This window comes from Lithobates pipiens, unplaced genomic scaffold (genome assembly GCF_037356315.1).
Source record: "Lithobates pipiens isolate NorthernLeopardFrog02 unplaced genomic scaffold, aLitPip1_a1.2 Scaffold_25, whole genome shotgun sequence".
Taxonomy (NCBI): domain Eukaryota; kingdom Metazoa; phylum Chordata; class Amphibia; order Anura; family Ranidae; genus Lithobates; species Lithobates pipiens.
In genome coordinates this window covers 196,996,291-197,022,953 of record NW_027507787.1, presented here as the reverse complement: position 1 = coordinate 197,022,953, position 26,663 = coordinate 196,996,291, and the positions used below count along the sequence as shown (strand labels likewise).

Here is a 26,663-nt window from a genome sequence, read left to right as displayed (position 1 = left end):
TTACCTAGAGTACCAATTAAAATACTAAGCTGTTCGGTTTACAATTGTTCTTTGTCCTTAGTCACCAAAGGATGTAATCTAGCCTCTTAAACTAATGACATTACACAGCTAGTTTGATTGTTATTCACCTTGGCTTACAAAGGTTACCATAGAAAAAAGTTTGTTCATCAGAAGTCTAATAATATGTCACTCAATCATAACATGGAATCCATTATTCCTATTTTGTAACAAGCATACAACACCTGAAATTATTGTAGAAGGAAAGGGAAAATATAAGTGATACTTATAGAAGAAAGTGTAGTGAGAAAAGTTACTAGAGAAGATTGAATGCCAATACCCACCAAAAGCTACTTTGGGAGTCTTTAAAGTAGTATTAAACGCTATTTAAAAAGAAATAAATAATCTGAGATAAAACAAAAAATTAAGACTAAAGCTGCTACTATTTAATTAGTGATTTTAATTTCTTAAAACATAAAAATAGAGCTAAATTCAAATCAAAACATATACTACAATGTGCAAATTTTAATATAAAGTGTCCAATTAAAATACGAAAATAATACATTCAATAAGTATTAAATAAAATGTATATATATTAAAGTGCAATGTGCAAATTGTAAGCCAAGCCCACAAAAAGCCACCAAGTCATTTGAAGCAAACGATTCCTAAGGCAAAAGTAAATTCTTATTGATATTCCACTTAGTCAGCTAGTCCCCTGACGAAACACATAGGAGGGCAGGGGTTGGTTACCTGACTTGTCATTGTCATGTGACCAGTCTCTCCCCTAATCATGGAATGCTCTCTGCAGCATAACCTAGAAAGAACACTGTGGGGAAAACTGGCAAAGAATAACTGGTAAAATGCAGTGGCATTGCAGTGATATCCACTCTCCATTATAGATGGGTTATATAAGGTCTTCCAGATGCATTTCCTTGGTCAGCTTTCTTTCCACCATGGAGTTTTACTTTCCCTGCTGCAGTCTCCAGAATTAAAATAAATGACAATCAGAAGATGAGCATGAAACTCGTTGTAAGAACTGTGGCAGACTTGGTATGGATATTGTAACACAAAGAAATATAAGATGTGAGCACGTAAACCAACTTTCACCCAGCTATCCAGAAATACATTTTTAGCAGGGTCATCCTTTAATGTTCATCTGTTTGTCTGGCCTAAAGATCCTGTCCTTTGCAACTGTAATATTTGACTCTTCACCTAATAATGTATGTCAATTCATTTTTTTAGTTCTACATTAGAGTAGGAAATGGTTATAACACCTATCATGTTTGTTGCCTGGGGCACTACAGGAAGTAAACACAGATCCCTCCAAAGAAGGGGAATATATCCATTTTCAGACAGTCTTCACCAAACAGGTTTACTCCTTGGAAGATTTTTGCTTGCTTCCTTTTCCTATGTTACAAATTTTGCATTTCCAAGCATTTTCTGTACCAGAGACACTGGTAGCCAATCCAATTTACTAACTTCATTGAATGGTATAGAAATAAATAATTTCCCAAAATTAGATGGCAAAGTTAGGTACATCATAAGTAGACACTGGGGTCGATTTACTAAAACTGGAGAGTGCAAAATCTGCTGAAGCTGTGCATGGTGGCCAATCAGCTTGTAACTTCAGTTTGTTCACGTAAGCCTTGGCAATAAAGCCTGGAAGCTGATTGGTTTCTATGCAGAGCTGCACCAAATTGAGGAAAGTATCAAATTTTTTAGGAGTCCCTAATGAAGATAGATTTTGTGAGTTAAACACTATTGGTTTCATGGAAGACCAGCGGATCTGGGTGCCAGCAAAATACACTATATGGCTTTTTTGTCTTTTGCCTCTGATTTATATATAATTATACCCATGGAAGAGATCACAATAATAAAAACAAGTAGTATGCATGAGATTTTTCCAATTCCCTGATTTTTTTTTAGGTAATATCAGCGATATGCCTTTGCACTCAAAATTATGAACTCTTGCACTAGACACTGACCTTTCTACTTTATCTCTGTGTAGGTCATGTTATCAAGCAGAGCCTTGGAGTTGTAAACGCAGGGCTCTCATTGGATGAACTGTCATTGGAGGATGTGCTGAGAACAAAGGATCCTTCTCTTTTAGCATTGGAGACACCATGGGACAGAATCAGACAACCCATGCAGCTAATGGGGGAAGGAAGGTTTGGTCCCCTCTACAAGACTGATCTGAAAGGACAAGATGCCCTCTCAGAAAATAGAGAAATTGTTTTGAAACAACTGAAAAGTAGGTGCATTTAAAACCATACTGTAGAGATTATTTAGAGATACATGTGTATCTTAGAGGTAATTTACCCAAAATTAACTAGAAATCTGATGGTTTAATGCATAAGGTGTTAAAGGGTTTCTCCACTTTCAGTAGAAATGTTCTGTACTAGGTTATCTTGTGCCTTAAATGTTTTCGCCTCTAGTTAAATGTACTATCATTGTAGCTGTATACAATAATTCGATGTATTATATTTTTTAAAACTGCATTATTAATTCCATATTTTTTGCTGATTTCTCAGGCAATGCTGAGCCAAATGATGTTCGTGATTTCCTGCAGAGGGCAGCATTTCAGGCCTGGTTGGGAACACACCCTTACTTAGTGGACATGATTGGGTGCTGTTCTAATCAGAAGCCTTACTATATGGTGCTGGAGTGTGTGGAGCCGGGGTCACTATTGCAGTTTCTCTGGGACTGTCGGAGGGTAAGGAAAAAACATACTGTTTGTGTGTTCGCTAACTAAATCAGTTTCCAAACTACATGTATCCTTTAGTATCAGTGGTAGATTTTTCCCTCATAAGGTAACTTTTTAGGTTTTAATTCTAGAGATAATACTTAAAGCTTCCACAGATTTGGGGATTTTGACAGCACCTTTGTTGTTAAAAGTATTGTATTGATTTGCAATAATTTTAACAACAAACGGCCATAATTTGTGACAGATTGAACAATTATATCATTAAGGGATGGAAGTACTAATTTAAACACAGAAAACATTGTAGAAAATTATAGAAAAACTCTAGAAGATAATGGTGATTTTAGAAACCTCTCAAAAAATAGAGTAATCGTGGTTAATGTTCATATTTTAAAGTAAAAAAGAAAAATATGCGTGTACAACAGGGAATACAGCCATTTTCTTCCTTTAGTTTCTTTGATGATCTGTTTTTTGCTCTTTCTTTTCAAATGTATTGTAATGTCAGCAAATGCCATTCCATTCTTGTTCATTTACGACATTGCAATTCCAGGGGTAAGTGGTTATGTGGGCAAAAGAAAAAATTATAGCAACCTCTTCAATGGCAACAGGGTTATCCGAAGGAAGTATTGAATGTGCAAGTGTGCATAGCATGTTATGTAGGGGAGATATCTGCAAAATGAATATTTCATCAGGTATTGCATCAATATGTTTGAAGTGATTGCCATTCTCTTGGGCAGTGAGTGAGTTAGTGGGTGGAGGCAGTGGAAGACAAAGTAGAGTGGCTTAAAGACATAAGTTGATGGGGACTGCATAGGAGGGGGTTAATGAAATTGACAAAATAGGTCTGTTTTGAAGTGCGGAGGCAGGAATTTTATTTTTGGAGTGCACAATGGGGGGAAGTCTTGCTGTGATTTAGTTTTAGGCCACAGACACTCAGGAGTGTGGCTATGTTTTTTGAGACTTCTGATATCATTGGTTTTCCAAGGTTATAGTGGTCCAGTCTGGTTCTGTGGGTAGTAACTAAAGCGAGCGTGTCCAGGAAGGATGAGTGTGAACTGTTGTAGACAGTAAGTGGCTAGGGCAGAGCAGGCCATAGGTGAGATTGTGTCATAGAGGTAGTCAGTTGTAGAATAGAGAAGATAATGGTTAAAAAGATAATGGTTAAAGTGGTAATGATTCTATTGGTAATTGTTTGTTGATTAGATAGATAGGAGGTTGAAGACTAATGAGGTGAAGCTCATAAGGTAATGACCAGAGAGAGGAAAAGGATTGTGTGCTGACATCAGGGTGTTGACATTAGAGTAAGTAGAAGTGTGTGTCAATTGTGCTAGGTAAAAAGAGGAGGTTGTCCTTTATTTTTTTTTCTCAATAAATCAATAAATAAATCAAAAATAGTAAAAAAAAATAAAAAAAAATTAAAAGGGGTAAGGACATATACATTAGTGCATATAATGTTAGAAAATTGCCATACATGAAAACAAAGCCTTACATCATAATTATAGACATAACACAGTAAGAGAAGCCGTTTTACCTTGTCGTGTTACACATGTTAGGGTAGTTTCCCTCAGATATCCAATAGGATATGGCATATCTCATGTATGTTAAGTATGTTTGATATACATTTCCAGTTGATTGTGTCTGAAATACAGTAGAGTAGAGAATATTAATAGATTTGTCTAAAAATTGAGATAAGAAGGATGGTAATAGTACTACTTAGTATGTGGACTACAGGCATACCCCACTTTTAAGTACACAATGGGGTTTATTTACTAAACCTGGAAAGTGCAAAATCAGGCTCACTTCTGCATAGAAACAAATGAGCTTCTAACCCCAGATTGTTCAATTAAGCTTTGGCAATAAAACCTGGAAGCTCATTGGTTTCTATGCAGAAGCGAGCCCGATTTTGCACTTTCCAACTCTAATTTAGTAAATAAAACCCATTGTATACTTAAAAGTGGGGTATGCGTGTAGTTTCATATCGTGCAAGACTATATTTATTCACTAATAGGGATGAGCCGAACACCCCCCGGTTCGGTTCGCACCAGAACTTGCGAACTGCCCCCACGTTCGTTACGAACGTTAGAACCCCATTGAAGTCTATGGGACTCGAACGTTCGAAATGGAAAGTGCTCATTTTAACGGCTAATATGCAAGATACTGTCCTAAAAAGGGTTTGGGGACCTGACTCCTGCCTCAGGGGACATGGGTCAATGCAAAAAAAAGTTTTAAAAACGGCCGTTTTGGCGGGAGCACTGATTTTAATGACGATTAAAGTGAAAAAAAAAAGTGAAATATTACTTTAAATATGGTGCCTGGGGGGTGTCTGTAGTATGCCTGTGAAGTGCCACGTGTTTCCCGTGTTTAGAACAGTCCCTGCACAAAATGACATTAAACGGAAATAACACCATTTAAAACTGCTTGCGGTTTTAATGTTATATCTGGTTCCTGCAATATGGTTGAAAATCATTCAGAAAAATGGCATGGGTAGCCCTCCCTGCCCATTACCAGCCTATTTGGGTCTTGTACGCATATTAAGGGGAACCCTGTACCCATATTAAAAAAAGGAAATGCGTGTGGCCCCCAGGCCCTATATACTCAGAACAGCAGTATACAGGCGGTGCAAACAAGACAGGGACTGTGTAGGTTTGTTGTGTTAAGTTGAATCTGTTTGTAATTTTCAACTGGTACATTTTTAAAGTGTAGCTCCAGTCAAAAAAACTATTTTTAAGCTTTTTGGAAAACATAGGGAAGGGTTATCACCCCTGTATAATTTGTTTTGTCGTCCATCTTTTTTCATCTCACTTGCTGCTGTCTCCTTGCGTTTGCAAGTAGGAGATGTTTGTAAGTTGGATGTTTGAAAGTAGGGGCCTGCCCTATATTATAGCGGTATGTACTGGGTACAGAGCACGCAGACAGCACGCACTATCTCCTAACACTACTGACTGCAAGCTCTATTATTAACCACTTGACCACTGGGCACTTAAACACCCTTAATAACCAGACCAATTTTCAGCTTTTGGTGCTCTCACATTTTGAATGACAATTACTCAGTCATGCAACACTGGACCTATATGAAATGTTTGTCCTTTTTTTCACACAAATAGAGCTTTCTTTTGGTGGTATTTAATCACCTCTCAGTTTTTTTATTTTTTGTGCTATAAAAGAAAAAAGACCGGAAATTCTGCGAAAAAATGAATTTTTCTTTGTTTCTGTTATAAAATTTAGCAGATTAGTAATTTTTTCTTCATAAATTTTTTTTACTGGTTACATGTTTTGAGTTGCAGAGGAGGTCTAGGACTAGAATTATTGCTCTCGCTCTAACGTTCTCGGCGATACCTCACATGTGTGGTTTGAACACCGTTTTCATGTGGGCGGGGCTTACGCATGCGTTCGCTTCTGCATGCGAGCACATGGGGACATGGGCGCTTTAATTTTTTTTTTTTTTTTTTTATTGTTCATTTTACTTTATTTATTTTAGTTTGACATTTTTTTCCCCAAAAATATATTTTTGATCACTTTTATTCCTATTACAAGGAATGTAAACATCCCTTGTAATAGGAATATGGGGTGACAGGTCCTCTTTACAGTGAAATCTGGGGGTCAATATGACCCCACATCTCACCTCTAGGCTGGGAAGCCTGAAATAAAAAATAAAAAAAAGATTCTGGCTTTGATCGTACTGGCGAGTTGGTAGAAGCATCGGAGGGCGGTGAGGGGTGGGGGGCGTCTATAGCTGGGTATTTCAGGGTATCACCGAGTATGGCTGGGTATCTCCGAGTATGGCTGGGTATGGCAATTTATGGCAGGGTATTGCAGAGTATTGGCGGGGTATTGGCGGGGTACTACAGAGTAATAGCAGGGTACTGCAGAGTATTGGGGAGTACTACAGAGTAATGGCAGGGTACTGCAGAGTAAAGGCAGGGTACTGCAGAGTAATGGCAGGGTACTGCACTGCAGAGTAATGGCGGGGTACTGCAGAGTAATGGCGGGTACTGCAGAGTATTGGGGGTACTGCAGAGTAATGGCAGGGTACTGCAGAGTAATGGGGGTTACTGCAGAGTAATGGGGGGTACTGCAGAGTAAAGGCAGGGTACTGCAGAGTAATGGGGGGTACTGCAGAGTAATGGCAGGGTACTGCAGAGTATGCACTGGTATGGCAGAGTATTGGCAGGGAATTGAGGGGTTAAATTCGGTGAGCAGCGATGTGGGCACTGCAGATGCAGCCCACATCGCTGCTGACACCGATCTATTTCCCCTCCGCTGTACCGATCGGTACAGAGAGGGGAGGGAGGAACCGGCGTCATAACATGACGCCGGTTTGTTTACAAGTGATCACTCCGTCATTTGAGCGGCCGTTTACCGTGATCCGTGATGCGCCGGGTCCTGTGGACCCGGCGGTCACAGATGCTCTCGAGTGCGCTCCCCAGGGGGCGCGCGAGAGCAGAATTCTGGGAGGCCGTTAATTAACGGCCTCTCAGAGTTAAACAACCGCCCTGAAGCCGTTAATCGGCAATGGGCGGTTGTTAAGTGGTTAAAGATAGATCACTAGCTAGCTATATAGGTGAGGTGAATATAGTGGTGTATACTGCGGTCAGGGCACAGACAATAACCACTACACAAGAGCAAGATAGGAAATCAGCCAAAAACGATCGGTGTGTAACTGTGTTGAAGGTACACAGAACACCCACTGCTTCAGATGCCAACACACTACACGAGGCCGCCTCAAAGGCGGCCTTATATAGTGTGGGGCGTGCACTACACAGTCTGAGCTATGATTGGCCACAGGCAGGATGCCTGTGGCCAATCATGGCTCTCCTCGCTGCTGGCGCTGTGATTGGCCAAGCATGCGGGGTCACAGTGCATGCTTGGCCAATCATGAGCCAGCAATGCACTGCGCCATCGCAGTGCATTGTGGTCCGCGCGCGCCATACGAATTTTGACGCAAACGGACCAAGAGTTCGGATTTCGCCGAACGCCCGAACAGCCAATGTTCGAGTCGAACGTACGTTCGACTCGAACACGAAGCTCATCCCTATTCACTAATAAGGTTCAGGTCTCTATTAGTTTTTTGTATTCCTCAGTAAAGGTAAATAGATACCAGGGTGTCCATAATTTGTGAAAGCGTGAGTTGATGTTTCTTTCATGTCGTAAATAGTGTTTACTCTTTGTTACCATTCCTTGGTTATTGGTAATTGTGTAGATTTCCAATAAAGTGGAATTCATGCTTTTGCAGCATTTAGTAGGTGTCTGGCTAACAAGTTTTTATATCTCTTGTATGAGAAAGAATTGACATGAAAAAGGCAGCAAGCAGGGTCGAGTGTCAGTTTCGTGTTTGTAATGTGTCCAATCCATGTTATAGTCTGTTGCCAAAAATTCTATATTACTGGATAAAACCACCACATATGTAAAAAAGAACCCCTATCTAAAAGGCATCTCCAGCAGGTGTCTGAAGATGACGCAGACCAGTTTTTAATATTTGCAGGTGTAATATACCATTGTGTCCTTATTTTAAAGGATGTTTCCTGGATACGGGTGCTTAGTAAAAACTCACACTTTTTGCCATTGATCATTTGTGATTTGAATCTATCTTTGATAGTGGGAACAGCACTGTCTATTGTGTCTTGTGCATGGGTGTTTGAGGGGCATTTTTAACGCCTCTCAAATGCCTGCTTTTAATGCCAGTGTGAACTTAACTAAACAGGGATGTTAACCTCCCTAGCGGTAATCCCGAGTCTGGCTCGGGTTGGGATTTTCATTACAATAGCGGTAACCCCGAGCCAGACTCGGGTTTGCACCGCTCGATGCAGGGGAGGACACAGGGATCGTTACTTACCTTGTCCCCTGGATCCAGCGATGTCCACCGCGCTGTGTGATCGAGCCGTCCTCCGCTCGATTCACAGTGCCGAATGCCGCCGAGCTCCGTTCCCTGCGACGTTACGACGCACGGGAGCGGAGAACGGCGGCAAATTCAAAAAAGTAAAAAGACACAAAACACACACAGCACTGTAATCTTACAGATTACAGTGCTGTAGTAAAAAATACACACCCCCTTTGTCCCTAGTGGTTTGTGCAATGCCCTGCATGCACTTTTATATTATAAATACTGTTTTTTACTGCTTGGAATTTGGAGATTGTCCATAGAAACCAAAACATGTCCCTTTTTCAGTTTTTTTTGGATTTGATTACATTATTGAATAATTTTTATTATTCTTTATTATATTATAAACTTTATCATACCCGGGATGTCCGCTAGACTCTGGTTTGAAGAGATTTCAGAGCGTTATTCCTAAGAATTACAGGACTACAAAATAAAAGCCAGATTTCCATGCAAAATAATTGTACCGCTTTCAGCACCTTATTCCAGACTGAATCATACCGCCAGGGAGGTTAAAGTCACCAAAAATAATTGTGGGAATTGCAGAGGAGAGAAAAGTAGGGCAGGGTAGCTAGACAGAGAAGTCATCAAGGAAGCTTGATGCAGGCCCAGGAGGCCTAAAATTCACAGCAGTCCTTAAAGAAACTAAAGATGGGTACAGTGAGATTCAGAAAAGGATGGGCCAGAGACGGAGGTGATTTTCTTTTTTTCTGCCTTAGCTGAAGTGCTGTGCGAAAGTGCCTGGTACCTTTGCAAGATAGTACTTAACCACTTGCCGACCGCCGCACGACGATATACGTCGACAGAATGGCACGGGCAGGCATATGGGCGTATATATACGTCCCTGCCTTCCCGCGGGTGGGGGGCCCGATCGGGCCCCCCCCAGTGCCTGCGGCGGTCGGTATTCGTTCGGGAGCGATCCGGGATGAGGGGGCGGCCATTCATTCATGGCCACCCCCTCGCGATCGCTCCCGATGAATGGAAATGCTCCGTGACATCACTTCCTCTCCTGTAATGTAAACACAGGAGAGGAAGTGATGTAATCTCTCCTCCGTGTCGGTATTTTTCGTTCCGGCACCGAGGAGAGAGGATCGGTGAGTTGCACCAACACGACACTACACAGTAGAACATGCCAGGCACACTCACACCCCCCCTTCACCCCCCGATCACCCCCCCAATTACCCCTGCCCCCCGTCACAGTGACACCAATTGCATTTTTTTTTTTTTGCATTGGTGTCATTTGTGACTGTAATAACTGTTAGGGCAGTTAGGGTTAGCCCCCTTTAGTTCTAATGTACCCCCCTAACCCCCCCCAATAAAGGTTTAACCCCGTGATCACCCCCCGTCGCCAGTGTCACTAAGGATGGGTTCACATTGCAGCGGTTTATGAGAACGGATGTGATTCGCACCGCACTGCAGTGCAAATCACATCCGATCTCTGTGCGATTCGAGTTCAGCCATACAGATAGTATGGCTGAATTCGCGCCGCACCCGCCGCAAATTCGCACGGGACCCTTTTTTTGGTCCGCAGCAGAATCGGACCGCATGGGTGTTCACACCATGCGATCCGAGTTTGCAGATCGCACTGCGATATGCGAACTGATCTGGGGGTGTCATTAACATTTCACTGACACTCCCAGCAGTTCGCATAGGGCAGTGTGAACTGCCGCCGGGAGGCATGCGATGCGGGAACCCGCCGCAGATTCGTGGCGTTCCTGCATCGCTCCAGTGTGAACCCAGCCTAATAAGCGATCGTTTTTCTGATCGCTGTATTAGTGTCACAGGTGACGCTAGTTAGGCAGGTAGGTATTTAGGTTCGCCGCAGCTTTTTATAGCGCCAGGGACCCCCATATACTACCGCATAAAGCCCCCTGATTGCCCCCTAGTTAACCCTTTCACCAGTGATCACCATATAACTGTTACAGGTGACGCTGGTTGGTTAGTTATTTTTTTATAGTTTCAGGGCACCCGCCATTTATTACCTAGTCTCACTAATGTACCCCTAAATTTAGGGGTGTCTACTTTCCAAAATGGGGTCATTTGGGGGGGGTTTGTGCCATCTTGGCATTTTATGGCCTTCAAAACTGTAACGCCCTTAGAAAGCCTGAAGGCGGTGCTTGGTTTTCGGGGCCCCGTATGCGGCTAGGCTCCCAAAAAGTCCCACATATGTGGTATCCCCGTACTCAGGAGAAGCAGCAGAATTTATTTTGGGGTGTCATTTCACATATGCCCATGGCATGTGTGAGCAATATATCATTTAGTGACAACTTTGTGAAAAAAAAATAAAAAAAAATTAAAGTTTGTAATTTTCCCGCAACTTGTGGCAAAATATAAAATATTCCATGGACTCAACATGCCTCTCAGCAAATAGCTTGGGGTGTCTACTTTCTAAAATGGGGTCATTTGTGGGGGTTTTGTGCCATCTTGGCATTTTATGGCCTTCAAAACTGTAATAGGTAGTGAGAAGTGAAATCAAAAATGTACTCCCTTAAGCCCCGTACACACGAGAGGACTTATGTCCGACAGACTTCCAAAGGAGTTCCGCCAGAGTTCCGCCGGAGTTCCGCCGGAGTTCTGACAGACTTTTCGGCCGAACGGACTTGGCCACACACGATCACACTAAACTCCGACGGATTCGAACGTGATGACGTACGACCCGACTCGAATAAGGAAGTTCATAGCCAGTAGCCAATAGCTGCCCTAGCGTCGGTTTTAGTCCGTCGGAGTAGCATACACACGAGCGGATTTTTCGAAGGGGACCGGGTCCGGCGGAGTTCCGTCGGGAAAATTTGAAGCATGCTTCATTTCTAAAGTCCGTCAGACTTTTGCGAAGCTAAAGTCCGTTGCAGCCCACACACGATCGGATAGTCTGACGGACTCGGTCTGACGGACTTTGGATGTTGAAAAGTCCGCTCGTGTGTACGGGGCTTTAGAAAGCCTGAAGGTGGTGCTTGGTTTTCGGGGCCCCGTACGCGGCTAGGCTCCCAAAAAGTCCCACATATGTGGTATCCCCGTACTCAGGAGAAGCAGCAGAATTTATTTTGGGGTGTCATTTCACATATGCCCATAGCATGTGTGAGCAATATATCATTTAGTGACAACTTTGTGTAAAAAAAAAAAATATATTTTTTTTTTTGTCATTATTCAATCGCTTGAGGCAAAAAAATAAAATATTCAATGGGCTCAACATGCCACTTATCAATTTCCTTAGGGGGTCTACTTTCCAAAATGGGGTCATTTGGGGGGGTTTTGTACTGCCCTGCCATTTTAGCACCTCAAGAAATGAGATAGGCAGTCGTAAACTAAAAGCTGCGTAAATTCCAGAAAACGTACCTTAGTTTGTAGATGTGACAACTTTTGCGCAAACCAATAAATATACAGTTATTGACTTTTTTTTTACCAAAGACATGTGGCTGAATACATTTTGGCCTAAATGTATGACTAAAATTGAGTTTATTGGATTTTTCTAATAACAAAAAGTAGAAAATATCATTTTTTTTCAAAATTTGCGGTCTTTTTACGTTTATATCGCAAAAAATAAAAATCTCAGAGGCAATCAAATACCATCAAAAGAAAGCTCTATTTGTGGGAAGAAAAGGACGCAAATTTTGTTTGGGTACAACATTGCATGACCGCGCAATTACCAGTTAAAGCAGCGCAGTGCCAAATTGTAAAAAGACCTCAGGTCATTGACCAGCAAAATGGTCCGGTCTGAAAGTGGTTAAAGAAGACGGTATCTGTTAGTACCAACCCCATAATTAGCTTGCATCATAAAGATGAACTAAATCTATACTGAGATGCAGTGGGGGTACTACTTGTCATTTAATTGATCAGAGTTTATATATGATACATGGCTAGCAGAGCACCATGCTACATATTGTACAATGTTTCTCTTTAGTTCAGCTACAGTCCATAAATATACTAGTTCATGATGTGTATTTTAGGAGTTTTTTTTACAGTGTGTTGTCTTTCTGGGCTTGTCCCATTTATTATGTACAGAATATACCCTTTTACTTGTCTAGGTTTAGCTGGTGTATATAAAAATGTTGAAGGCTTCCATGTGTCTTACAGAAGATAAATATTACACGTTTTACATATTTGTGCAGTTGTGTTACTTTGGGATTAGAGTGTATAGGCCTGTGCAAGGCACAGAAACCAAAGAGTATAACTACATTATATGTGCTCCAAGGTGTGCTGGGAGTATTAAGGTTAGTGATAAAATTAAACATGAGATGACAATTGTGTATTAGCGGAGTTCTGACCCCCCTTCAAAAATTAAAAGTCAGCAGCTACAAATACTGTGGCTGCTGACTTTTACTATTAGGACACTTACCTGTCCAGGCATCCAACTGTGTCCTCACCCGAGTCGATTCTTGAATCGGCTTTCTGGTGTCAACATCTTGGCTATGGGAAACCGGCAGTGAAGCCTTGCGGCTTCACAGCTGGTTTTCTACTGAGCATACACAAATCACACTGCGCTCTGTGAATGGGTCAGCTGTGGAGGAAAGGAAGAGGGGACTGAACTTCCAGCTCGAATGCAGCTGGAAGTGGTAGTGGGTACCTGTCAAAACCAGGAAGTGACTGCCCTCTCCCCCCCAAAAGGTGCCAAATGTGGTAGCAGAGGGGGAGAGGAGGAGGCAGACAAGGCAGAGCTTCCACTTTTGGGTAAAGCTCCACTTTAATAGGATCTTCAACTGCCCATCAGGTGATTGTAGCCCTTTTAGTTCACTTGAAGTTTTTTTACTGTCTGTGATCATTTTTTATTTGCATGCTTTCCTACTGTGCATGCAAGAATCGCGCTGCGCTTTCTGAATGGTCCCCCCCCCCATATTCTGGGACACACACAGGTCCCAGAAGGCAGTGGGGGAAGGAGGAGGGGTTGGGTGTTTTGTAGATCGCTGTGAGGCGAAAACCAGGTACTCGCTCCCTCTCCTCCCCAAAGAGTGCCAAATGTGGCAGTGGAGGGGGGGGGGGGGAGTTGGGGTATGGTACATTTCCCCTTTTGGGTGAATCTCTGCTTTAAATGGTAAAACTTAAAAAAAATATCCAAAATGTAGCATTTAGTATTATTTCCAATGCAATACCCAGCACACTGTTGGTGGGAATTGGACCCTTAGCAATAATGACTTTTTGAATATCTTGCATCTTAATAAAAGTCTGTAAAATACATGACCACATAGCTGGTGAGAACAAAGCCAAAGCACCTGCCCGGCGGAGCTACAACATGCAGATAATTATTCTGAGAATGATCATTTGAGGGCAAAGAAATCAGATAGCAATGAGAAAGTCCCGACCCTGTACAGATCACAATGTTACGCTTGTTTGGAATGTAATAATCCTCACTATACCCCACTCCCATTACACAGGTGGGCAATAAAGGATGATTAGCTTACAAGAGTGCACACGTATGTGTCATAAATTATATCTTATCCATGTTTTTTTTTTTACCTTTCAGGATGTTGTGTCAATGCAAGGCATACTCTATGACATTACAGAGTGCCAAGTTTACACTATCGCTCTACAGATTCTGTCAGCACTGGTATGTGAACTTGCAGATTTCATGTTTTATGCTTTGCCAACTTGTAATACCAAGGTTATCAGTAGACAAAGTAGAAATGGTGATTTTACATGTGCTCAAACATTGAGGTGGACTGTGCTTGTAAGTCAGCAAGCGCAGTACCGAGGGAAGATAATGATATACAGTGATAAGCAGCATATAATCCTACCTATGGCAGGATATGACAGAGATGAAAAAAAAACAAGTTCTTTTTAAATCATCAAGATGTTAAAAAAGCAGATGTGTGACTAGAAATCTCAAGATTCAAGGCAAAATTTAGATGGGGTCCTGTTTAGTAACTGGCGGCTTATAAAGCACATCTGTTTATATCCCTCATACCTAAGCATTGCTGGTCAGAGGTGGGCAGCCAGGGCTGGATTAACGTAGGGGCTATTGGAGCTGCAGCTCCAGGCCCCTACCTTAATATAGGCCCAGCCACCCAAAAAGCACATGGAAAGCAATGGGTCAACGGGAAGAGATCTCCCCTGACGGGCCCTGCATTCCACATCAGTGGCGGCTGGTGAAGTTTTAGGATGGGGGGGCGCAAGACCCCGCCCATCCGCGGTTGTTCCCTCCCACTTCTCATAAGCCACACCCAGAATTTGTAGAATGATATTGGCGTGTATCCAGAATTTCATTGTCCTGCAAATACAGTAGCTGTGTACATAGACATACTGTACTAACATTATCTATGTATCCAGAAATACAGGGTTATGTATAGGCATACCTGTGTATAGGCGTATCATTGCCCCAGAATTGCAGAGAGCTGTATAGAAACTGTATATATTAAAACAGTAGTGTAACATTGTAGCTGTGTATTCAGAATTACTGAGTTCTATATGTATAGGTGTAACATTATTCAGGATTACAGACTTCTGGATAGACACATCTGTGTGTATATATGTGTACCACTACCCAGGATTGCAGAGTGCTGTATAGATATATACTGTGTATTTATAGGTATACCATTATTCAGGATTGCAGACTTCTGTATAGCTATCTATGTATAGATGTGATATTATGCAGGTTTTGCAGACTCACATGGATTGCAGAGTGCTGTATTGATATCTATATGTATAGGTGTACTATTATCCAGGATTGCAGAGTGCTGTATATATATCTATGAATAGTATATATAGATATATATATACACAGCACTCTGCAATCCTGGATAATAGTACACCTATACATAGATAGCTATACAGAAGTCTGCAATCCTGAATAATGGTATACCTATAAATACACAGTATATATCTATACAGCACTCTGCAATCCTGGGTAGTGGTACACATATATACACACAGATATGTCTATCCAGAAGTCTGTAATCCTGAATAATGTTACACATAGGTGTGCTGTTGCTCTCCTGTGGCCATTCCTCCGCAAGGCACATTACAGGGAGGACAGGTCAGAGTGGCCAGTGAAGTGTGAACAATAGGTTTTGGCAGACCAGATTTCTAGATTTCCTGGGCAGATTAGAAAAACCTGTCAGTTTGTGGGAAAAGCCCACCATGGACAAGTGACAAAACAAGTGCCCCTCCCCCCACTAATCATTGCCATTGAGCAGAAAGCAACCTTCCTGGAAAGGCAATATGACAAAGGTCCAAATTCCTCAGGGGCTACATATCCTGGCAGGTCTACTTTAATATAGCAAGTCAATGCAACAACCACTCAGCTCTTGCACCTCATTCAATTAAATCTGGAGAGGACTCCACCATGCACTGACTTAACCCATAATCTTCATTGTAAAATTCAGTTTGCTTCTGTGTTGCCCCAGAGCCACAACAGTCTGCATTTCTGAGCCTTCAGATTTCACCCTCATCTGTATTTCAGCAATGCTTCAGATGATCAAGACACACGGCATCTAGAGTTCAGAGACACCCACTCAGTATCCAAAGTCCACACTTTTCCCCCCCAACAGCTAACGTCACATCTCAATTAGGGCAAGGTCCAGTCACAGCTGGCTGCAAGCAGGAAGTGGGACACGATCCCATGTATGCCCAGGACCCGCACACACACCCGAAGCCCACTTACCTGACTGTGTGCTCCTCTCCGGTGTTCTCCGCAGCCGCTCCTCTCCTGCACACCGCTCTACTCCTCTTACTTCCTGTTTCCTCTCTCAGGTGAAATGGGAGAGAGAAGACAGGAAGTGACATCTGAGTCAACTCAGATGTCAATCAAACTGCCCGCCCGGCCGTAGTAACACATACTACAGCGCCGGGCGGAAGCTACTCAGCGCTTCAGAAAGCACCCTGAGGCGGGCTAAACGCCCGCAAATGAAGCGCCACGCCTGCAATCTCATGATTGCATTGGCGTGGCGTTTCCCAGCGTGCACTGTGACCGGCGCTCGAGCACTTCCTTAAAGAACTTTTTTTTTTTTTTTAAAGGGGCAGTTTTAAAACTTTTTTTTTTTTTTACATTTTTTTTTTTTTTGTGACCACACAGGGGGGGCGGCGCCCGGGCGCCCCCTATGGACGGGCCGCCACTGTTCCACATGCACCACCGGGGCAGGGTGGTGGGATTGATAATGGGCACTGCATGAGCAGTCCTAACAGAAGCCTGGGGCACGCCAATGCAGGGCTCTTACAGAAGTCTGGGGCTTCCATAGTGCACTCTTTCAGCTCAGAGTGCACGCCAATGCACGGCTCTTACAGAAACTTGGCAAATCAAATGCCAGGCTTCTCTAGTGTTATGCCTGTGCGGCTGCGCACTTTTGAGTTTGGGCGCATGCCAGCACAGGCTTTTGGAAAGCAGAAGGGTGCCCAGTAAAAGGCCCACCAAAATCCTCAGCACCAAGCACATGAATCTCTTAATCCGGCCCTGTGGGCAGCCTGTGATGTGCCCATAATGTACCATATTTCCCCCTCTTAAAATGAATGGTCAAGGGTTAGCAAAAAATGCACCACTTCAGGGGTCCTATTCAGTGCTTTTTTTCTCAGAGAATAGGTGCAGGAACTCCCCCCTTTCTAAGTCACTTTGTGTCTCCATCCCCTACCCACCTCTGAGAACGATCCTTGGTTCCACCCCTACCCAGCTCCTAGTGTAGCCCCTTTTAGAGAATATAGAATGGAATGAAATAGTATGCAATTTGGTAATGATAACAAGAAAGGCAATAAAATTGATCCCCCGCAGCCACCAGTAATAGCGACCCTCAACAATAGACCTCCATCAGCAACAACAGATCTCTCAAAAGCCAGCATCAATATACTTTCCAGCAGCCAGCAACAGTAGACCCCCTCCTTAACCTCCCTGGGGGTATGATTAGTTCTGGTTTTAGGTGCTGAAAGCGGTACAATTATTTTGCATGAAAATTTGCCATTTTATATTGTAGTCCTGTAATTCTTAGGAATAACTCTCTTAAATCTGTTCAAACCAGAGTCTAGCAGACATCCCGGGTATGATAAAGTTTATAATATAATAAATAATAATAAAAATTATTCAATAATGTAATCAAATCCAAAAACACAGAAATTTGCTCATTTGCAGAATTGTCGCTGTCATTAGATTTAGTGTTTGATGACGAATTTCCCCACAAATCGCTATCGCTCAATTCTGCAAGTGATTATAATTTATTATCGCTGTTTTCTAGTTGGTCTAAAATCCCTTTTGACATAAAGGGACACTTTTTGGTTGCTATGGACAATCTCCAAATTCCAGGCAGAAGAAACAGTATTTATAAAATAAAAGTGCATGCAGGGCACTGGACAGACCACTAGGGACAAAAGGGGTGTGTATTTTTTTTTATACAGTACTGTAATCTGTAAGATTACAGTACTGTGTGTGTTTTTACTTTTTTGAATTTGGCGCCGATCTCCGCTCCCGTGCGCCATAACGTCGCAGGGAACGGAGCTCGGCAGCATTCGGGCACTGTGTGAATCGAGTGGAGGACAGCTCGATCAGACAGCACGGAGGACATCACAGGATCCAGGGGACACGGTAAGTAACCTCTCCCTGTGATCCCGAGTCTGGCACGGGGGTTACCGCTCGTGTAACTAAAATCCCAACCCGAGTCAGACTCGGGATCACCGCCAGGGAGGTTAAACAGTAACAACCCCCCCCCCCAGTAACAAAAGATCCTCCACCAGCAACAATAGATTTCTACGCAAAAATAGATCCCTTCCAGCAACAATAGATCCCCCAGCAGCCAGCATCAGTAGACCCTCCATCACAACCCAGCACCCCTTACCATTGCATACATTCAGTGCTGGAGGTAATGGAGGTTCATTCTCCGCGTTCCAGCTGAAAAAAAAAGCCCTGGTCCTATTTATACCCATTAACATTGAGCGTCACTGTTTCTAGACACTAACAAAAATTGTAACCCTGCAGACTTAAATGGTCACTCCACAGTCAGATTCAAGCACAGCTTCTTAGAGACTTGACTCCAGATTTGGCAGAGCTCATACTTTGTACCAAAGGAGAGTTGATCAAATGGAGCTAAGCCATAGTGGGCAGGTTGCCCAGATTGTGATCAATGCATGGAAAAGTCTGCACTTCTCAATACCTAAGCTAGCAATTTCACTATCTTTCCTCATAAAATGGACTGGGAGCTCTCTAATCTTGGAGCCCCATGGAAGCAGCATGGGCTGCTATATCTTTCGCTAAGCCCTGGTGTTAAAATCTCCCCATAAATATGGCATGATGCACTTTTTACTTTCTTCAGTACTACACTTACCTCTCTGCTTATGCATACTATTATATATAGAAATACAACTAGTCAGTTCATGATGAACTGTTGATAGTATTTCATGCTGCCAATCTATGAATTCTTCTGTATTTTTCTGTATTTTGAAGCAACCACCATATTGGTTCATGCTGCTGTTGTATGTCAACGTTTAAATTTTGTGCTCTCTTGATTTTTTTGTTGTACTTATATTTCTCGATTACATTCTTTGATGCTCTGTAATATGGTTAACATGTCTGACAATAATTACTCTGGTTCCTCCACAGGAATATCTGCATGAGCGGGATCTTGTGCATGGAGACATAGCAGCAAGAAATGTTCTTATTCAGCATAATTTTACTACTAAACTGACTGGCCTGGGAGGAGCCTGTGAAATGCACTACAGAGGATCTTTTCCCATCCGGAGGCCTACTCCTCTAAAATGGATGGCTCCAGAGCGCCTCCTTCATTTGTCTGCTACCAGCAAATCTGATATGTGAGTTCTCAATAGTATTGTCCTTTTTTCTCACTAAACCATTGAAGTGTAGAATAGGCCACAACAAATGATAAAGCTGATATGTTCTTACACATGCTATTTTGTATCAGGAAATTGAGATAAAAGGTTCTTGCAAAAGACATTTAAAGCAACAGAGCAAATGTAAAGCCAGCCATAGATGGAGCAATTTTATTTACTGCAACCACAGGTTGCAGAACAGGAAATCGCTTGATTCTCCCATCAACACAGTCATTGTTGATAAGGGAGTCCCTCCTGCAGAGCCACTGTGTTCTCCTGACAAGGGGCAGGGGGCAGAGGGAACCATCCCTGCTGGGAGAACACAGTGATTACTCCTGGAGGCTATAATAGCTGCTAGCAACAGTCGCATGTAAAATCTGACAGGCTGTTTGAACCCAAGTTGATTGATTGCTCAATCAACTTGAGTACATTCAGCCTGCCCACACATAGTTCAAATCTCGACCAATCCTTGCTGAACCGGAGAAAATTGCCTATGGCTAGGTTAAGACAGAAATAATCTCCTTCACAAGATCACTATATAGCACTTGGCATGATTTGTTGAACCCTGGGTCTCTAAGGAAAAAAAACTGTTATAAAGGTGCATGAAAGGGCAGCTAGAATAAATAAAAAAAAAATCTTTGGTCGACAGTGTTTAACAGCCTTTCCCAACCAGGTTTCCTCCAAAGGTTGCTATTCTTTAAGCAAATAGCATTTTCTGCCTCTCAGATAAATGCCCAAAGACTCAAATGGTGTCTTCAGGGGGTATTTTTCCCCATTGACCCCCAATATAATACACATTCTTCCTAGTGACCATCACACTAATGTCGCGTACGCACGAGCGGACTGTATGGCGTACTTAGTCAGTCGAAACACATTTCAGCGGACAATCCGCTCGTGTGTGGGCTTCAGCAGACTTTTTCAGCGTGCAGTCCGGCGTACTAAGAATTTCGGATTTTTCGAAATTCTGTCCGTCGTACTTTGGTTTCAGCGGACAATCCGCTCGTCAGTATGCTAGTTCGACAGACTAAGAATGGCGCATGCCCAGAAAGGATTTACACGGCGGAAGGGTGCTTTGCTGTGTCTTGGACTTCCTATTTCTAGTCCCGTCGTACGTGCTGTACACGTCATCGCGCAAGCTTTCGACGGACTGTTTGTGCATCCGTGTGTGGTCAAGTCCGTTCAGACGAAAGTACGACGGACTGTCCGTCGGATTGTATGACGAACTAAGTACGCCATACAGTCCGCTCCTGTGTACGCGGCATAATATGCAGTGATCTGTAGGTATATATTAGCAAGGGTTCCCTAAGACCAGAAAGTTATTTTAGGGGTTCCTCTATGTGCAAAAAAAATTAGAACTAAAAGAAGCAAATACAACATACCCCCCCCCCCCCCACCCATGCTAATTTCTTCTCTTCTTTTCAGATCTTATTCCTACCTAAAGACTTGGTTTTGCTAGGTATGCTATTATCTAGCTAACAAATCTTGGCCTTTTCCTGACCTCATTGCCTGCCACCTGGTACCTTACACCTGTCTGCCTCTGCCAACCACACACTGTCTCACTATGCCCATTTTTGTTTATCTTGGCACTCATACCGCTCTATTTCCTTAAATACCCTCTCTCCATCTTTAGGGTGTGCCATCCTAAAAAGGTGCTTGAGACAAGGTCCTCCATCACATCATCCTTCCACCCACATACACAATAACCATCTTATTTTGTAACAGCAACGAAATATCTGTGGTAAAAATCATTGGTAGCAAGTTCCTGATCTCAACTAAGATAACATTGTGTAAAGATCGTAAAAAGAAATTTAATACTGCACTATTTGAACTTTACAAACTTGTAAAACTTCCTGTTCAACAACATAAGACATAGCTATAAAAGGACTGATCTATATGTAATTTACCATTACTTTATCTTTATAAATTTATTCAGGAGTAAAATAACATGGGTTTTTTTGTCTACATTTTCATTGTTGTTAGTTAAAGTAGTTGTAAACCTTTACTGACCACTTTGACCTACAGATAAGCCTAGATTAAGGCTTACCTGTAGGTCCAAGAAATATCTCCTAAACCTATACGGTTTAGGAGATATTTGCCCGAAGACAGGCACCGCTGTCTACGGCGCATGCGCCGTAGACAGAGGCGCGCAGGCGCACTGAGCTCGGCTTTGTCAATGCCTATGATGCCGCGCGATGCAGCGAGTGTCGGCTCCCGTGCGCATGCGCGGGAGTGACGTCATCGCTGCTCCGGCGAATCACAGCGCCGGAGCAGCGAGACCCACGGAGACCCACCAAGAATATGGACGCTCGGAACTACAGGGGACAGCGGTGACTTCGCTGGCTCCTGTGTCAGGTAAGTGACACATAATGGACTACTATGCGATGCATAGTAGCCCATTATGCTTTACCTTTGCAGGGAATGAAAGAGGAAGTAAACCCATCAGGGTTTGCTTCCTCTTTAAAGTGGAACTTTAGTCAGAAAATTAAGTTCTGCTAGATCACATTGAACTGGCCCCTTTTGCAGGTATAGTTATGGAAAAAAATAAAAATAAGTGTCTATCTTATCTTATCCTGTTCTAAACATTCTCAGTTGCGCTCTGTTTTTCATAAAAATATTGTGTAAAGATCGTAAAAAGAAATTTAATACTGCACTATTTGAACTTTACAAACTTGTAAAACTTCCTGTTCAACAACATAAGACATAGCTATAAAAGGACTGATCTATATGTAATTTACCATTACTTTATCTTTATAAATTTATTCAGGAGTAAAATAACATGGGGTTTTTTGTCTACATTTTCATTGTTGTTAGTTAAAGTGGTTGTAAACCCTTACCAACCACTTTGACCTACAGATAAGCCTAGATTAAGGCTTACCTGTAGGTCCAAGAAATATCTCCTAAACCTATACGGTTTAGGAGATATTTGCCCGAAGACAGGCACCGCTGTCTACGGCGCATGCGCCGTAGACAGAGGCGCGCAGGCGCACTGAGCGCGGCTTTGTCAATGCCGATGATGCCGCACGATGCTGCGAGTGTCGGCTCCCGTGCGCATGCGTGGGAGTGACGTCATCGCTGCTCCGGCGAATCACAGCGCCGGAGTAGCGAGACCCACGGAGACCCACCAAGAAGATGGACGCTCGGAACTACAGGGGACAGCGGTGACTTCGCTGGCTCCTGTGTCAGGTAAGTGACACATAATGGACTACTATGCGATGCATAGTAGTCCATTATGCTTTGCCTTTGCAGGGAATGAAAGAGGAAGTAAACCCATCAGGGTTTACTTCCTCTTTAACCACTTGCCGCCCGCCCTATAGCAAATAGACGGTGGCAAAGTGGTTGCATAATCCTGACCGGACGTCATATGACGTGATCAGGATTATGAGCCCTGACACCCGGCAACTACGATCTCGGTAAAGAGTCTCCGACGGAGACTCTTTACCACGTGATCAGCCGTGTCCAATCACGGCTGATCACAGTGTAAATAGGAAAAGCCGGTGATCGGCTTTTCCTCACTCGCGTCTGTCAGACGCGAGTAGAGGAGAGCCGATCGGCTGCTCCTCTGACAGGGGGGGTCTGTGCTGATCGATTATCAGCACAGCCCCCCCGAGGATGCCCACACTGGACCACCAGGGACGCCACCAGACCACCAGGGATGCCAAGGACAAGGTATGCCACCCTAGACCCCCAGGGATTCCAGTCAGTGCCACAATGGATGCCAATCAGTGCCCATAATGGATGCCAATCAGTGCCCACAATGGGCATCACTGATTGGCATGCATTATTGATTGGCACTGATTGGCATCCATTAGTACAATATATTATAATACAATGCCGCCTATCAGTTCCCATCTGTGCCGCCTATCAGTGCCTACCCATGCCCACCTGTGCCGCCTACCCATGCCCACCTGTGCTGACTAACCCATGCCCACCTGTGCCACCTATCCATGCCCATCCATGCCAATCCGTGCCAGCTATCAGTGCCAATTTGTGCCACCAATCAGTGCCCATCCGTGTCGCCCATCAGTGCCACCCATCAGTGCCGCCTATCAGTGCCACATATTGGTGTCCATCAATGCCACCTCATCAGTGCCACTTCATTGGTGCCACCTCATCGGTGCCCATCAGTGCCGCCTTATCATTGCCCATCAGTGTAACCCCATCAGTGCCCATCAGTGAAGGAGAAAACTTACTTATTTGCAAAGTTTTGAAACTGAAACAAAAAAAAAATTTTTTTTTTAAATTTTCGGTATTTTTTTATTTGTTTAGCAAAAAATAAAAACCGTAGAGGTGATCAAATACCACCAAAAGAAAGCTCTATTTGTGGGAAAAAAATGATAAAAATTTCATTTGGGTACAGTGTAGCATGACCGCGCAATTGTCATTCAAAGTGCGACAGCGCTGAAAGCTCAAAATTGGTCTGAGCAGGAAGGTGTTTAAGTGCCTGGTATTGAAGTGGTTAAAGTGGAACTTTAGTCAGAAAATTAAGTTCTGCTAGATCACATTGAACTGGCCCCTTTTGCAGGTATAGTTATGGAAAAAAATAAAAATAAAGCCCCATACACACGAGCGGACTTTTCAACATCCAAAGTCTGACGGAATGATTCCGGCAGACTATTCGATCGTGTGTGGGCTGCAACGGACTTTTGATTCACAAAAGTCTGACAGACTTTAGAAATGGAACATGCTTCAAATTTTTCTGCCAGAACTCTGCCGGACCCAGTTCCTACCGAAAAATTTGCTCGTGTGTATGCTATTCCGACGGACTAAAACCGACGCTAGGGCAGCTATTGGCTACTGGCTATGAACTTCCTTATTCGAGTCCAGTCATACGTCATCACGTTCAAATCCGTCGGAGTTTGGTGTGATTGTGTGTGGCCAAGTCCGCTCATTCGGAAAGTCCATCAGAACTCTGTCAGAACTCCGGCAGAACTCCTTCGGAAGTCTGTCGGACATAAGTCTGGTCGTGTGTATGCGGCATAAGTGTCTATCTTATCTTATCCTGTTCTAAACATTCTCAGTTGCGCTCTGTTTTTCATAAAAAGTTCATAAAAGTACAAAAAAGATGGTGATGTTTGCCGGAATAACTCCAGATGAAAAAGAGGGACCAACAGACAAAAAGCTCCCCAAAGCATCCCGTGGAAGTGAAGGTAAGGGTGGCTGCTTACCAAAAGATGTTGGCTTTCAAATAAATGAAAAACCAAGTAGTGCTTTAGGGAATGTATCCCAAACAAATCCACACTGGCTATGATGGCCTTGGATACCCCGACCCCTCGATTCCACTTGGAGTATTAGCGGGCATTTATAATAATAAAAAAATATATAGTACATAATAATGTTGATTTATTAAAAAACACTAAATACACTCATTGTTAAAGATAAAAGCATGCGTTTCTGTGCACAATAGCTGCAGCAAAGCCAGAACCTCGGCAACAGTCCTTCCAGCCGCTGTATGTGGTAAATGATTGCAACATACAGGGATATACAATATAATACTGACATATAATCACACACATAGGTTGGACTTGATGGACTTGTGTCTTTTTTCAGCCTCACCTATTATGTAACTATGTCTAGTACCCGCAAACACAACATGAGAAGTTCTGAGCTCAGCTTCCTGCAGGGTCTTCTGATTTCTTTGGGATACATTCCCTAAAGCGCTACTTGGCTTTTCATTTATTTGAAAGCCAACATCTTTTGGTAAGCAGCCACCCTTACCTTCACTTCAACTGGATGCTTTGGGGAGCTTTTTGTCTGCTTGACCCTCTTTTTCTTCTGGAGTCATTCCGGGAAGCATCACCGCCTATTCTGGTACTTTTATGAACTCTTCTCACTTATCTGTTTAATTTCACATACAGTATCTCACAAAGAGTACACCCCTCACGTTTTTGTAAATATTTTATTATATCTTTTCATGTGACAACACTGAAGAAAAGACACTTTGCTACAATGTAGAGTAGTGAGGGTACAGCTTATATAACAGTGTAAATTTGCTGTCCCCTCAAAATAACTCAACATACATGCCGCTGGCAACAAAAGGGAGTACACCCCTAAGTGAAAATGTCCATATTGGGCCCAAAGTGTCAATATTTTGTGTGACCACCATTATTTTCCAGCACTGCCTTAAACCTCTTGGGCATGGAGTTCACCAGAGCTTCACAGGTTGCCACTGGAGTCCTCTTCCACTCCTCCATGATGACATCACAGAGTTGGTGGATGATAGAGACCTTGCGCTCCTTCACCTTCCATTTGAGGATGGCCCACGGATGCTCAATAGGGATTAGGTATGGAGACATGCTTGGCCAGTCCATCACCTTTACACTCAGCTTCTTTAGCAAGGCAGTGGTCTTCTTGGTGGTGTGTTTGGGGTTGTTATCATGCTGGAATTCTGTCCTGCGGCCCAGTCTCCAAGGCAAGGGGATCATGCTTTGCTTCAGTATGTCACAGTACATGTTGGCATTCATGGTTCTCTCAATGAACTGCAGCTCCCCAGTGCCGGCAGCACTCATGCAGCCCCAGACCATGACACTCCCACCACCATGCTTGACTGTAGGCAATACACACTTGTCTTTGTACTCCTCACCTCGTTGCCACCACACAAGCTTGACACCATCTGAACCAAATAAGTTTATCTTGGTTTCATCAGACCACAGGACATGGTTCCAGTAATCCATGTCCTTAGTCTGCTTGTCTTCAGAAAACTGTTTGCAAGCTTTCTTGTGCATCATCTTTAGAGGAGGCTTCCTTCTGGGATGACAGCCATACAGATGGATTTGATGCAGAGTGCGGTATATGGTCTGAGCACTGACAGGCTCACCCTGCACCCCTTCAACCTCTGCAGCAATTCTGACAGCACTCATACTCATACATATTTCCCAAAGACAACCTCTGCATATGGCACTGAGCATATGCACTCAACTTCTTTGGTCGACCATGGCGAAGCCTGTTCTGAGTGGAACCTGTCCTGTTAAACTGCTGTATGGTCTTGGCCACCGTCCTGCAGCTCAGTTTCAGGATCTTGGCAATTTTCTTATAGCCTAGGCCATCTTTATGTAGAGCAACAATTCTTTTATTTACAGATCCGCAGAGAGTTCTTTGCCATGAGATGCCATGTTGAACTTCCAGTGACCGGTATGAGAGAGTGAGAGCGATAACACCAACTTTAGCACACCTGCTCCCCAGTCACAACTGAGACCTTGTAACACTAACATGACACCAAGGAGGGAAAATAGCTAATTGGGCCCAATTGGGACATTTTCACTTAGCGGCATGTGTGTTGAGTTATTTTGAGGGGACGACAAATTTACACTGTTATACAAGCTGTACACTCACTACTTTACATTGTAGCAAAGTGTCATTTCT

At 43.2% G+C, this 26,663-nt stretch overlaps 1 protein-coding gene across 2 annotated transcripts in view; it reads left to right on the top strand.

Moving 5' to 3' along the window:
- STYK1 (serine/threonine/tyrosine kinase 1) overlaps positions 1-26,663 on the top strand; it is a 90,953-nt gene that overhangs the window by 54,048 nt on the left and 10,242 nt on the right. For both annotated transcript variants that reach the window (XM_077455392.1, XM_077455391.1), the window contains 4 exons: positions 2,006-2,248; positions 2,529-2,710; positions 14,029-14,112; positions 19,078-19,286. In XM_077455392.1, coding sequence (XP_077311518.1) covers positions 2,006-2,248; positions 2,529-2,710; positions 14,029-14,112; positions 19,078-19,286 — 718 coding nt within the window. The remainder of the gene's footprint in view (positions 1-2,005; positions 2,249-2,528; positions 2,711-14,028; positions 14,113-19,077; positions 19,287-26,663) is intronic.